This window comes from Triticum urartu, chromosome 6A (assembly GCF_056163025.1).
Source record: "Triticum urartu cultivar PI428250 chromosome 6A, HENAU_Tu73, whole genome shotgun sequence".
Classification (NCBI taxonomy): Eukaryota; Viridiplantae; Streptophyta; class Magnoliopsida; order Poales; family Poaceae; genus Triticum; species Triticum urartu.
The window spans coordinates 583744289-583758389 of NC_141878.1; the positions used below are offsets into that span (position 1 = coordinate 583744289).

Below are 14101 nucleotides of genomic sequence, written 5' to 3' on the forward strand. Positions count from 1 at the left end.
TCTAGTTGCCAAACAAGAAATTCATGAATCCAAATCAACAAAATCTCACAAAAACAAACAAAATACAAAATACAAAATACAAAATATTTGGTATGGCTATTTTTTGCAGGGATTTTTGAAATTGGGTGAAAGGAATAAAATATTGGCTAGAAAGTGAGGGGATGAGACTCCAAGATGTGAATCAACCTATGCTTTCAAGCTCTCAGAGCATCTCCAACAGGCGCGGCAAAAGGCGCGCCCGCGCGGTAAATCTTGGTTTTAGCGCGCGCCGGCTGGTTCCGCGCGCTCCAGCGGTTGCGGGAAATCACCGCGCGCGGGAGGAAGCGGCACGCGGCACTGTAGATTTAGCGCGCCGCTTCGGGCGCGCCTATAAAATCCCGCGCTCGCCACGCGCACAGAACACATCCACGCGCCCTCCCCTCGCAACCTCGACGCTTCGCAACATCGGCGCTTCGCCACCTCGCCGCTTCCCCGCTTTTCGCGCCACCAGCGCGCCACCATGCCGCCGCGCCGCCGGGGTTCTTTGGGCTACCGCGGCGTCCGCAAGCGCCCCAACGACTGGTACTCCGCCGAGATCCGGTCCGGCGACGTCCGGCTCGGCCTCGGGTCGTTCCGGAGCGTGCACGAGGCGGCCCGTGCGTACGACGCGGCAGCGTGGCGCTTGGACAGGCCCCGGTCGCAGATGAACTTCCGGGACGTCTTCACGCGCGAGCAGGCGCAGCGCGTCGCCCCTCCGCCGCGTCTCATCACCGACATGGACCGTGCCGACCACGCTCGGCGGCAGCGCCGCCTCCTCATCGCCGAGGAGGACGAGCGAGCCATGGCGGAGTGGCGCCGTCGCCACCCGGAGGACGTCGCCGACGAGCGTGCCTACTGGGCGGAGATGACGGCAAGGCACCGCGCGAAGCGGGCGGACCTGCGTCGGCGGAAGGCATTGGCGAATGCGCAGTCCGATATCGTTGCAGCAGGTGGGAGGTCAATCTTCACGTCAGACGATGAACGTTGGTTGGACATATGGCTCGATACCTCGGACGACACCGACGAGGATGATGATGGTGGTGATGGTAGCGACTTGGAGTAGTTTCTATCTATGTATGCCGTAGTAGTTTCTATCTAGTTGCAACGCTATGTAAAATACCTTTGTATCATTTTTTATCGATGCAATCTATCATTTTATCTATGTAAAAATGTTGTTGTAGAATGAACGCGCGCTGCATTTTTTGCGCACTGCTGGAGTGGCGCGCGCTGCATTTTAGCGCGGCAGCTGAAGCCAGCGCCGCGCGCCGCGCCAAACCAGACGATGGGTCCGCAACAAAGCAGTTTTTAGCGCGCGCCGCGTTCGGCGCCTGTTGAAGATGCTCTCAGCGGCTGGCTAGCTAGAGGCAGTGGACAAAGTCTTCAGCTCGGGGACTGCAAACGGGCTAGGACGAGAACGGAGAAGAGTTTGGAGACATCCTAACACGTGCATAAGGCCCACTCAAAAAACAAACACGCGCATAAGGCGGCAGGGGCACAAAAAACGCACACCCCTGCCCTTTCGGCTTGCATTTTTGTTGGGCTTTGCTCAACCCAAAGAAACCTAAATATGCATGGTCAGAGCCCCATTTCACCATTTAAACCCTTACCTCCAGGTGTTCATAATTTCTCAAAAAAAAAAAACTCTAGGTGTTTATTGGGGTGGGTAGGGTGTGCATGTGTTCATAGGTACAAGTGTATGTGCGTATGTCTGAGCGTCTATGTTCATACTGTGTTTTCTAAAAAAGACTTTAAGAGCATCTCCAATAGATGATGTATATTTTGGTGCTTCAAATCGATGATGGTCCAAATTTGGAGCACCAAAAAATGCTTTTTTACATCTTCAAAAAAGGCTCAACTCCAACAGATGCTCCAAAACGGAGATGCAAATAAAAGAGCAACTCCAACAAATGATCCAAAACAAAGATGTAAACCGGCCGACGGCCGCGCGGCTGCTGTTCAGCCACTGTACGTCTGGCGGTGGCGGCGACGGAGGTGGAGGAATGGCTCCTTGGCTGCTGGAGGACGCCGCCGGCCGTGGCTGCGAGTCGGCGGCCCGAGCCGCCGCGGCTACCTTCGAGATTTTGGCTGGCCGAGCCGCACTTTCGACCGGGTTCCGGCTGCGATTCGCCGGCCGTTTTCCTCCGCCTCGTGCCTTCATCGCCTTCGTAGGAACCATCGGCGCGGTGGCGAATGGCCGAGGCGGCGCGAATCCGAGGCGGTGGCATGGACGTGACGGCGGAGGGCGAGTTCGCTGTGGCGGCAGCGGAGGCGGTGACGTGGGTCAGCCCACCGGCTACGGCGACGGCGGCGAAGGCAGCGAGGGCGTCGACGAAGGCGGCGGGGTCCCCGGCTTCGGCCATGGCAGCGGCGGAAGGTGGGCGGCCGCGAGCGGGAAGGCAAATGAACTGGCGGTTGATCGTTTCGCGGGCGGTCGCGGTTTTACATCACTTGTATCTCGTGATGTAAATTTGCATCACGAAGTTTTCAATTTTACATCTTCGGGAGACGGTGGTCCAATTTTTTTTACATATGGACTGTCTGTTGAAACAACGCCTTTTGCTCTTGAAGCTTCAAAAGTAAAAGTTAGTTATTTTTACATATGGACAGTCTATTGGAGATGCTCTAAGGTGTTGAAGTCTATTTCCTGCCACATCCAGTTTATTGTCCATCAATTTTCTGTTTAACCGTGTACATGCCATCTATAGTCTTTAAGATGCATCTCATCATATAGTAAGTCTCTAGCTAACATCAACATTAGTTCACAGGTTAGTGTCATTGCTTCGGTCAGTATTTTTTATTGTTGCATGCGGTCATTATCCCAGCGTTGGACGTACTAACTGTCTTGTCTTGTTTACTGAATGCATTCAGAAATAAAATATAACACTGTAGGCACGGTAGTAGTAGTAGCAGCAACAGTATTATAGGGTCCTAAGACCATCTCTAGCAGACCCGCAAAATCCCGACTCAAAACGCGTTTGCAGTTCGACGAAGACCTTGTTTGCGGGTCGAAAACGTGCGCGGGCGAACAGAAACCGTATATGAAACTGCATAATTTTAAAAAAAAAGTTTCGCGAAAGAAATTACAACCATAGTAGTTCATCACATACTACATGATCATTCATAGTTCATCATCACATACTACATTATCATACATACTACATTCTACTCTGAGGAGCCCGCGGCCGAGGAGGCTGTACGCCCGTGCGGACGGTCGTATTCATCCGTCTCGCGGACGAGGAAGCTCAGCGGCGGCGAGAGGCTCCTGTTCGTCCACTTCATCGCCCCGCAATTCCTCGCGCCCTCCGAGCGGACCCGCCGCTCGCGCTTGGGGTCGCCTCCCCCCCCCCCCCCCCCAGCCACGGCCGGAGCTCCACTTGTGGCCCCACATGGCGGCTGGAGGTGGAAGGGGCTCACCGGCGGCGAGAAAGAGAAATGAGAGGAGGGGAGTGAAGAATTGCGGAGAGACGCAGCGGCAGGGGATAAGGTTTCGACCCGCAAATGCACCGCCAACGCGTAGATATACTGCCGGAGTTCGTACACTCGCCGGAGTTTTGCTTGTTTGCGACTTTTGCGGGGTCTGTTAGAGTTGCTCTAAGGTCCACTCACAGTCCAGGCCCACGTATATGTGAAACTCAATATCTCACTAGTAGCAAGAAACGTTGAAGTTTTGGCAAGCTGTCATTGCAGGTCTAGATACATTTATTTTGGCGTCAAGTAAATTTGGATAAAGGGGAGTATTTGAGAAGAAACACTTGGCTAACATGAATGGAAATGTGCTTATTTCGTGTGTGCGCGCGTTGGATCGATGTCCCATCGCTGATTGTACAGGAAAGTGACAGGCGCATATATCTCTCGTCAAATACCGCGGTGTTTGTTCGATCGTCTACGTCCAAGTGCCAGTCTTTTTTCTCTTTGAGTTGGGTTCTCCTTCATGGAGCTGAGTCAGACGGCTAACTAGACCTTGCAAGAAGACAAGGCATAAGATGTTGGGATCTCATAGATGGATCAGTGTTCTAGACAAATGATGGCTTTGCAATTTTTATTGTTGAACGTTGCCGGCGGTCGTCGCCCTTGTCGTCGCTGCTGTGTTACTTAACCTTTGGTGACTTGACCTAGGTTGTTCGTTGGCTTCCAACCACTGCATAAATGATTACAAACGCAACCGAAATCTGCTCACGAATTCCTAATCTTGCATATCTTCACTTCTTAGCAATCTTACCGCGAGTAGCCAGCTGTGTTTGCAATCTTCATTATATATTTGTCAAGTTTTTTCTTCAAATACATTTTTTTGCCTCATGCATGAATTAAGAAAAAGAGAGTTACCAAGTTAATTAACGGAAAATCGGGTGTTAATCATCACAGCCCACTTAGACACACAAAATATATCTCACAAACACCACTACGAAGAAAACCTCATCGAGGCAACACATAGGCGTCATTGTCATCACTTCCTGAGCACGCATTATCGTCGTCCCTTCTCCACAAGCATGCGAATTCAACCCACCGCAGATGACCACTGACCCAGACCACACCGTAGAGGTCGTGTGAAGTCACTCGAATATCCATGTCAATCACTTAGCCACCTGTGTCGGGGCCGACACAACTTCGCTTCTGATGGGGAGCTTCGAAGGAGAACTATGGAATGGCTGGCGCCACCGAAGACTGTTGAACAAACCACCTGCCACCTATCATCGTTGCCACCCGAACCCCGTCGGCGCAGCTTTGTCACAACGACAAATAACCCAAGGGAAACCCGCGGACACTCTGAAGAAAGCTAACTATCGCAACCATTACCACGACCCCGACATCGCTCACCACCGCCGTCATAGCCCCCGAAACCACGACAGCATCACCTCATCTTCAACCGTCCATCGCCGTGACCATCGCAACAACCCACACCATCCTCACACAACCACTGGTCCCTCCAATAGGTCACCACTCCAAGAATGATGCCCTCAAGGGACTACGACATAGGACACCACCATCGGTCGATCCCGAGAGATCAAGGGTTTCCTTCACAATTGTCCGTATAGAGAGCAAGCACAACACATCGGCGACGGATTCGCGCCGATAGGGACCGAAGTTGCAGGGCCTCGACCCACTGTAAGATGCTGCTACCTACCAACTCCCTCAGGCACGAGGCCCAAACACGATGCCTCCAGCCCCTCCCCCCGCCCACACACATACACACGCCGCGCGAGGAAGGAAGGGCCTCGGCTCGCCTGATCTCGGTGCCCCGGTGCGGCCCAAGCGAGTTGCATAGGAGCGTGTAGAGAGCGCATTTTCGTCGTATTCATGCAGTGTGGTGACTAGTCAGAAAAGTTCTTTACCAAGTTAGCAATCTACTACAAGTGATTACAACTTCTTCTGACTCTAGGAAACTTTCGTCAAAACTTAACTGAAATAATTAACCAGTTTTTGGGAGCTTCCCACAATCTAACGTCCAATATTTTTGCACGCTCTGTGACAAGTGGAACTCACTTGCCATCTTATGCATGATACATGCAGGCAATATCAAGTCAGACTAATCAACGATGGCGCGCGTAACCTAGTTTGGGATCATTTGCCTATATAAACAGCAACTAAACCACGTGTGGATGAGCTTGTAATATTCTTGAGCGCTAAAATCGAGCACAATACAATGGCCTCGTCTTCTTCTTCGCCTCCACGGGAGCCTGCACGAGAATCTGCACCGGCGCCTGCACTGGAGCCACCAGAGCCGCCTGTACCGGCGCCTCCAGCGGAGCCTGCACCGGTACCTGTAGGACTGCCTGCACCACAGCGTGCAGCGGAGGCTGCAGCGCTGCCTCCGGCGGTGCCTGCACCCAAATGGGTCATGCCGTCCGTCTCGAACCTTGCGCAGCTCCTGCCGACGGGCACGGTGCTGGCATACGAGGCGCTGTCCCCGACCTTCACCAACCACGGCAATTGCAATATCGCCAACAAGGTGCTCACCGGGGTGATGATATTGGTCCTCGCCATCATGTGCGTATTCTTCTCCTTCACGGACAGCATCGTCGGCAGCCACGACGGGAAGCTCTACTACGGCGTCGCGACATGGCATGGCTTCAACGTGTTCAACTTCTCCGACGACCAAGAGAGGCAGGAATGGACCGTTCTCGACTTCAAGAAGCTCCGCCTCCGGTGGCTGGACATCGTCCAGGCCATCTTCACGGCCGTGGTTTTCCTCACGGTGGCGTTCAGTGACGTGGGGCTGCAGAACTGCTTCTTTCCAAAACCCGGCGGAAATACTCAGCAGGTGCTCAAGATCCTGCCGCTGGGCATGGCGATTGTGTCCAGCTTTGTGTTCACCATCTTCCCCACCAAAAGAAAGGGCATCGGCTTCAACGACATCACTCCTCGCCAGACCGCAAGTCAATCAAACGCAGTTTGACTCCGAGAATTTGAAGAACAAAGGACCAGCAAAAACCCAAAATGCAAAGCAATGCAACGATCAATAGGTGGTTCTAGCCGTAAATAAGAAGTTTGCTGGCTGGCTGTCATAACTTACAGCATACTTTTGCCCTAGCTGTAATATTATTTCAGTTTATACTTCTTACCTTTGAACTGTATACTGGTGCACACTTGGTCTCTTTGTGAACGAGTAATGGTACCGGTGAGGTCGCCTCGACCCCTTTTGATCCTGAAAAAAACACCATTCGGCAGCCGTACGTGACCCGTGAGGAACCCAGCTACAACTAGCTTCTTAGGTAGTTTGCTGGCAGAAGAAAGGGTGTAAACCCCGATTTCCGTTAATAGATATCTCAAGCTACAAAGTATTTTGATCACCATACACGTCAGCATCCGATCACAAACCTAAGATACGAAACAGTAACAACAAATAAAGCTAGAGAGGCCATCTCAGGCTAAACAAGCTACACAAATCTCAGGCTAAACAGTAACAACAAATAAAGCTAGAAAGACTTCAGACGCCAGCAGCTTTGCACAATGTTTTAAACCACCCCAAAGTACACCTGCAACAAGCTCCAATGATTAAACCCGTAGAAAATCTGCAAAGTAACTGCACTAGGTTCACAGGGCCATTTTTGTTGGAACTAGGCCAGGTTTTTCTAGCTTGCCACAAATCCCCCAAAATATACCTGCAATTACAGCAGCAGCAACACCTCCCTCACCAACCAGATTGTTTTAATTAAGCCAGATATTAAATTAGTGATTGCTGCTGAAGCAAAGTGGCAGTTGATGCCTATTGCGCAGCTCCATGCATTCCAAATATATCTAGCCAATGGACGGGAAGAGAAGAGAGAACAATAGTTTCCTGACAAGCACATAAAAGACGAACTAAGTTTTTAGTTTTAGAACATCTATGGTTAACATATACTTCGCTTCACGATAAGACATATAATTTTTTTGATACAAAGAGGAATTTTAACTTTCCAAAAGGATTGTGAGGCACCTGCCCTACGCAAATACATAGGAGCACTCAGGTGCCACACTTCCCTATATTTAAAAAATAATTTAGTAATTCCCAAAAAGGTCAAAAAATCCATGATATTTTTATGGAATCAAACATGACCAAGTATTGCACTCACATAAAAAGATTAAACAAGGAATGAATTTCATTGAATCCAGAGTCAAAGATTTGCCAAAAAAAACGCTAGATGTACTATTCGTGCTATATTGTGCTCATAAATTTGTTTTTCTTGCCCTGAAGTCAAGTGGAGTAATTCCTCGGGCAAACTTTTTTTACTAGTATTATACCTGGTCATATTTGATTCAAAAAAAGTTCCAGGATTTTTTTACTTTTTTCTAAATTACTAAATTATTTTTGAATATATGGGGTAGAGCACCCTAGTGCCCCTAATCCGCTTCCACCTGACCTACATTTTGCATGGCAACATAAAACGGTTTGACACTTAATTCGCCCATCTCATACAACAACCAGACGAGCATCTCTGATATTGAACTGTGTACATATACCATGGTGGAGTTTCAACAAGATTTGAGCAGGAGCTAACTCAGCCATGAATAGATTTTATTTTTTTACCCGAGCCTTTAACAAATTTGTGGGAGTTGATATATGAAATTATCTCAAATCTTGCCTAAAGTAGTGGTTGATGGTAAATATTAATCTGAAGAAAATATTTAGCTTGGGGACCATGGCCCATGCTGACCAAAATAATGCTAGCCACTATTCCAGCCTGGCACTAACAAGATCACATTTGAAAGTGAGATTAAGCACACCAACTCAAAGGCATGTTGTCACTCCTGGAATCTGCTTGTTTGCCAAGTTTCAGGTACACTCGGCACAAGCCTTTGCCGAGAGTTACACTTGACATACACCCTTTCGGCAAAGCAAGTTTAATCTGCATCGGTTTTAGAAACTTCCGCATGAGTTTTTCAATTTTTTTTCTGTGTGTTTTCTGTATCTTTTTTGTATTTGTATTTTTTGTTCTTTTCTTTCCTCTTATTTTAAAATACATGCGGACTTTTTTCAAATACATGATGAACATTTTTCAGATATAGGTTGAACATTTTATTCAAAATACAAGTTGAACATTTGTCAAATAAACATTGGACACTTTTTGAATACATGGTGAACATTGTTTAATCCGCATTGAAATTTTTATAAATGCCATGAACCTTTTCTGAAACGTACACAACATTCGTTATGTTAGAACATTTATTTTAACTGTCACAAATATTTTTTTGAATGGTCCAACATATTTTTTTATAAATTACACGTGCTTTTTTTACATTGTACTCCCTCTTATATTTGTTTAAGGAGGGAGTACAACATTTTTCAAAATGTCACGAACAAAATTTTGAAATGGGTAAACATTTTCTTGAATGCCACGATATTATTTGTTTAATGTTACCAATTTTAAAATTATATTAATATGTGATCTTTTACGTTGTATAAACATTATTTTAAATGTCACGAACATGTGTTTGAAATGTGTGACCAATTAAAATGTCATGAAACAAACCAAGCAAACAAACCTGACTGGGCCAGATCACTAAGGCGAGGCGCTATTTAACCTGGTCTGTCCAGTACTATGGTGCCTCTCGCTCGAGTTGTGTTATTTATCTCTGTATTTTTAATGGGTTTTCTGCCTTTCTTCATTTATTCAGTGATTATCTGTTTTTCTGTTTTCTTGCTTTTCTTCAAACATTTATATTTTCGGTTTATTAATTTTTTCTTTCTTCAGACATTTATATTTTTTAATACACACTGTACACTTTTAATATACATGTGAAACATTTCTACGATACACGTTGAATTTTTATTCAAATGCATGCTGTACACTTTGTGTCAAATACTTGCTTTGAACATTTATTGAATGTATAGTAAACAATTTTCAAATACTTGATGAACCTTATTTTAGTGGCATGAAACACTTTTTTTATCCAACATGATTCTTTTCACATTGTATAAATATATATTTTAAATGTAACACACATTTTTAAAGCATGAATATTTATCTAAAGTGGCACATACATTTTATTGAATGGTACTTAACATTTGCTTATACTATGCGGACATTTTTTCTTCTGAAATTTCACGTACAGGATTTTGAATGATATGATTGTTTTTTAATTTTGCAGAATCCTCTTACATTTTAAAAATATGTTTCTAGATTTCACTAACATTTGTTTTGAAGTGTGTGGGCATTTTTTCAGATCACAAATATTTTTCTCAAATTGTATTAAATTATTTTAAAAGTGGCACGGCTGCATGGACCTTTTTGAAACAAGAGATTAACGTTTTTTAATATTTAAATAAAATATGTATCCATTTACTGAAATATAAAAATGTAATAAAATGAAAAGAAAAGTGCACTAGGAGCCCGCCCTCCCTTCCACGATGAGCGGTCCATTTAGGGGCGCCTGAGGTGAGGTGCTATTTTGTGGAGGGAAGCTAACATGGGCCATCGTGGACCCTACATCTGCAGCGGCCTTCCTTTTTGTTCGGCCAGCTAGGAAATCGATCGGACAACCGTTGCGGAGTCGCTGTTGTCCTCATGCTGGCCGATTTTGCTGCATCCGTGCCGGCACGAGCAGATGGTAGACACAAATCGATCAGACAACTTTCTTGCTCGTGAGCCGCCTCGCACAGGCGATTCGCAGGCGACTTTCTCTGCCTCCTTTCATCGCCGGCGTGGTTCTGGGTCCTCGGCCCCTTCGGCTGCCACTCCGGTGGCCCGACGGGCTAGGGACCCGGCAACTTTGCTCCGGTTACTAGATAGGATAGGCTTAGTTTTTCCTTGGAGGTGTTGCATTGGTGGTGGAATTAACGCCATATCGGAATAAATTGACTCTGCTTCTTCCCCGCTCCGGTGGTGCTTCAATCGGTAGCGCCAGGAAGCAGGTAGTCTCTGTGTCTCACCGGACTTTGGTTTTGACGATTTTAGGTTGTGGTGGCTGGTGCTTGGCGTCTTCTCGAATGACAACATCGACTAGTGCAGAGTATGTGTGTGTCTTGAAGTGTGGCGTGTGGATCGCGGCTTGCGGCGGTGTTCTTCTTCTCCGATCACCTTGAATGAAGACGACACCGTCGGGATCTGGCAGACTTGGGGATGATCCCTGACCGACGTGCCACAAAAAATCGGTTTCGTCGCCTCCAACAGGCCGTTTAAACGGTTCACAAAGCAGTGTGGTCTGCAATGGAGTTTTTCTAGATCTTGATGTGAAGATTGCTCACGTCTTTCGCTGGTGGTGCCATGGTGGTGGTGGTGATCGACGATGATGATGGTTAGATTGGCCATATGGATTCCCAAGACACTAGTCCCTCTGTTTGTCTTATGGAGTGACCACATATGTACTCATTGTAATCTGTTTGTTTAATAATGGACATGTGGTAATTCCTCTAAAAGAATTGATCGGACAACTGCTGCGGAGTCGTTGATGTTCATGAAGGACGTCTCTCTAATATAAATGCACATAGTTTAGCAAAACACACCCCTACTCTGTCTTAAGGGCGCCATGTGTGATTTTTGAATCCGCATGACCGGCCCATTTGTAATTCCTACACAACTTGTTTTAGAGCAATGAAGTGAGTGTGTTCCCCTCGAAAAAAGAAGAATAAGACGGTAGACACAAACCGTGTTGCAATCCGCGTCCAGCCCTGCGAGGATGCACGATGCTATCCCTTCCTCATCATCCAGTGCAACTTCTAGGCCACCCAACGTCATCCCATATCCCAGCATCATCATTTTTGTCCGTGAAGTAAGTAACGCAATGCACTATGATTTGTATCTGCGTACGTATAGCTAGGAAGATACAGCATGCAATGCACCGAGGCTCCTCTGGCCCCGCTCGAAAAGTATAGAAAACGGTCTGTCTCACTATCATTTTAGCAGCCGTACGTACTCTATGATTGCTTCGCTGGTTAGTAGTGCAATTTTTTGTTCGCTAAAGGTCCAGTACTCCCGGAGTTGTTCATGTATGGACGCACGGCCTTTGAATGCTTCTTTCCTTTACCAGCGACCATGAATGGAAGATACCTCGCCCACGTAAGGCGACCACGCACTTGTCTTGGTCGTTCGTCGTCGAGCTCCTCGTGTCGTACGTGATGTGGCGACTCTACCGTGTCAACGCATGCACGTCTCTCTCATGTGATCCATGCATGTCTGTCGTGTCATGTCATGCAAGTTAGGACATTTTCAACGGCAACTGTAATTTTTTCTTTTTGCATCCTTCTGTGAACCCGAATGCGGGAGGCTGCCATCTAATGCCCACATACATTTCAATCACTTTTTCAATAAATCCGATGAAATTCATGCAAATACGGTTGGATTTCATATAAACCGAACGACATTCATGCAAATGTGGAGGCGGCGGCCGGCGTCAAAACTCTTGTCGTCCTCCATCCGCCGTCTTTTTTTTTCGAAACGCGGTCCCTTAGGGCCCGATTCATTAAAAAAGGTCGAAGAGAAGTGCCCAGTTAATTAACGGAAAACCGGGCGAATACCGTCAACATGCCCGCAAAAACAAGGCACACAGGGCGACCTGGCAACCCACACAAGAACGCACACACGCCTTCGAAGAGAAAACCACGAACAAGCATCGAGGCCTGCGTCGGTCGATGCCAAACAGACCACTGCACACGCCGATGACCAGGCAGCTCCGACTCTGTCTACGAGCATTGTAGGGGGAAAGCGTTGGGCCTGCGTCGAGCCGGCACCGGAGCCGACCACCAGTCTCGTGTCATCGCCGCCGCGGAAGCACCTCCTCTGCAGCTCCGTCTTCAGGAAGACAAATGAGGCCCGACAACCCCTCGAACACGCTGGATGAGACCGACTACCAAAGCTCAGCAGCCGCCCAACTTCGCTCGAAGCCGCCATCGTTGCCACACTAGAAGTCGCGCAACATCCACATTGCCGGACAGACAGCCGCCGACCGCAATGCCGCGAGCGTCCAGCCCAAGGAAAGTGCAAACGGGATCCAATGCTCTTCAAGGCGACGCCTCAAAGGAGGAAGCGACGATGCCGACGCCGTCGCCCGACCCGACTGGGCCTTAGGCTTTCACCCGAAGAGCTGGAACCGAGGATGTGCAGGGGGTGGACTCCACGGTGGCGCCTCCAAGGAGGTGACACGACATCCGCGGACGCCGACGCCGTCGGCCGGTAGAAACCTGGCAAGCCTTCGCCCGGAGCACTGCCCAACACCACATCCTCACGCACTGCACCTCTGCTGACCCGCACACCTCCCACGAAGCCATCACGCCATGACCAAGCAGAAGCCACCACCACACCACTGGTCTCATCGACCGAAGACACGAGCAGGGCAGACAGCACACCTCGACGACGTCTTCAAGAAGAGCGCGGCACCCGAGTGTGTCGCCGTCGCCGGCCCCGGCCAGAAGCCCGAGGCAGAGCTTTCGCCCGGCGCTGCCACACCGTGTGCCGAGCCCAAGCCCGGCCGGACCACCAAACAGCCTCTCGCCGCAACGAAGCAGCCAGATCCGGAGAACCCAGGGCCGACCAGAGCCAGCCACACACACCCGGAGCTGCCGCCCCCCGCCATCCGCCGGATCCACAGCACCAGGAGCTGCCGGAGCACCACCAAGACGCCGCCGGGCCGAGCACCACCATCCCGCGTGGACCGTGGCGCCGCACATCGCCACACCAGGTCCGCGCTTGGCCGCGCCCACCCACCGCCGGAGCCGCGCCAGCCCGCGCCGGAGCGAGCCCGTCGAGCAGCACCCGACAGAGCACCAAGTCCGGCCGAGCCGAGCAGCATCACCGCCTGGAGCAGCGGAGCAGCGCCGCCCCTGCTGTCGAGAACGGCGACCGAGGGGTCCCGCCGCCGCCGCGCCGCCAAGGCTTTGCCCGGCGACGCCTTCGGCGGCGGCGAGAGGAGAGGGAGGCGCAGGGGGACCTGCTCGAGCCCACAGGGGCGCCCCGATGCGGCCCGGCGCGGCCGCACGGGAGCGGGACAGGAAGAGGGAGAGGGCCGGACTCGAACTCCTCCACGGGGAGAGGGCCGGTGAAGACGGCGCCGGGCTTCGGGATGGATGGAGAGAGGACGCCGGGAGGGTCCCGGATCTGTGCTTGGCTGGGCCTGAGGTGGCCGGAGGGAGGAGATCAGCCGGCGCACTGGTGGAGCTTCCAGCAAAAGATTGGGCGGGCCACAATGCAAAATAATACCAATGTCTGATTTTTTTGAGCTCATGAGCTGACTTTCATAGAAGAAAATGCTACAAAGCTGGGTGGGCCATGGTCCATGTAGCCTTGCTGTAGCTCCGCCACAGAGCCGACGGCGACGGCGCCTGCACCTGCGCGAGCGCGAGCGCGAGACAAGAACCTGTGTACGTGGACATACTTGTTGAGGTTTTCATAAGCACCAGTGATAAGATTGATGAACTAAGTTGCGGTGGCTGGCGGGAGGCTGCAGGTCCTTGTGCCTCATGTGCCACATGGGCTAGTCCTTCTCATGTGTTCTACTTTTTCTCGCCGGATTTGTCCATGGTCGGTGGTCATGAGATCGACGGTGGAAATGATGGCACTCGCGCTTTGCCATGTGGGCCAGTCCTTCTCCTGTGTTGTATTCTTTTTCGCAGGAAGTCCGCGTCATGTCCGTCGATCATGCGGAGATCCACGGTGAAAATGATGGCACCCAC

At 49.7% G+C, this 14101-nt stretch overlaps 1 protein-coding gene and 1 pseudogene across 1 annotated transcript; both read left to right on the forward strand.

Moving 5' to 3' along the window:
• Positions 1–499: 499 nt before the first annotated feature.
• Positions 500–1104, forward strand: LOC147966654 (uncharacterized). Its single transcript, XM_087527340.1, has one exon. The coding sequence runs from the start codon at positions 500–502 to the stop codon at positions 1079–1081; it is 582 nt and encodes a 193-aa protein (XP_087383466.1). The 3' UTR covers positions 1082–1104.
• Positions 1105–5637: 4533 nt separating this feature from the next.
• LOC125513003 (protein DMP10 pseudogene) lies at positions 5638–6633 on the forward strand (annotated as a pseudogene).
• Positions 6634–14101: the final 7468 nt, after the last annotated feature.

Coding starts and splice junctions, on each gene's coding strand:
- LOC147966654 (XM_087527340.1), top strand. CDS start 500: ATGCCGCCGCGCCGCCGGGGTTCTTTGGGCTACCGCGGCGTCCGCAAG.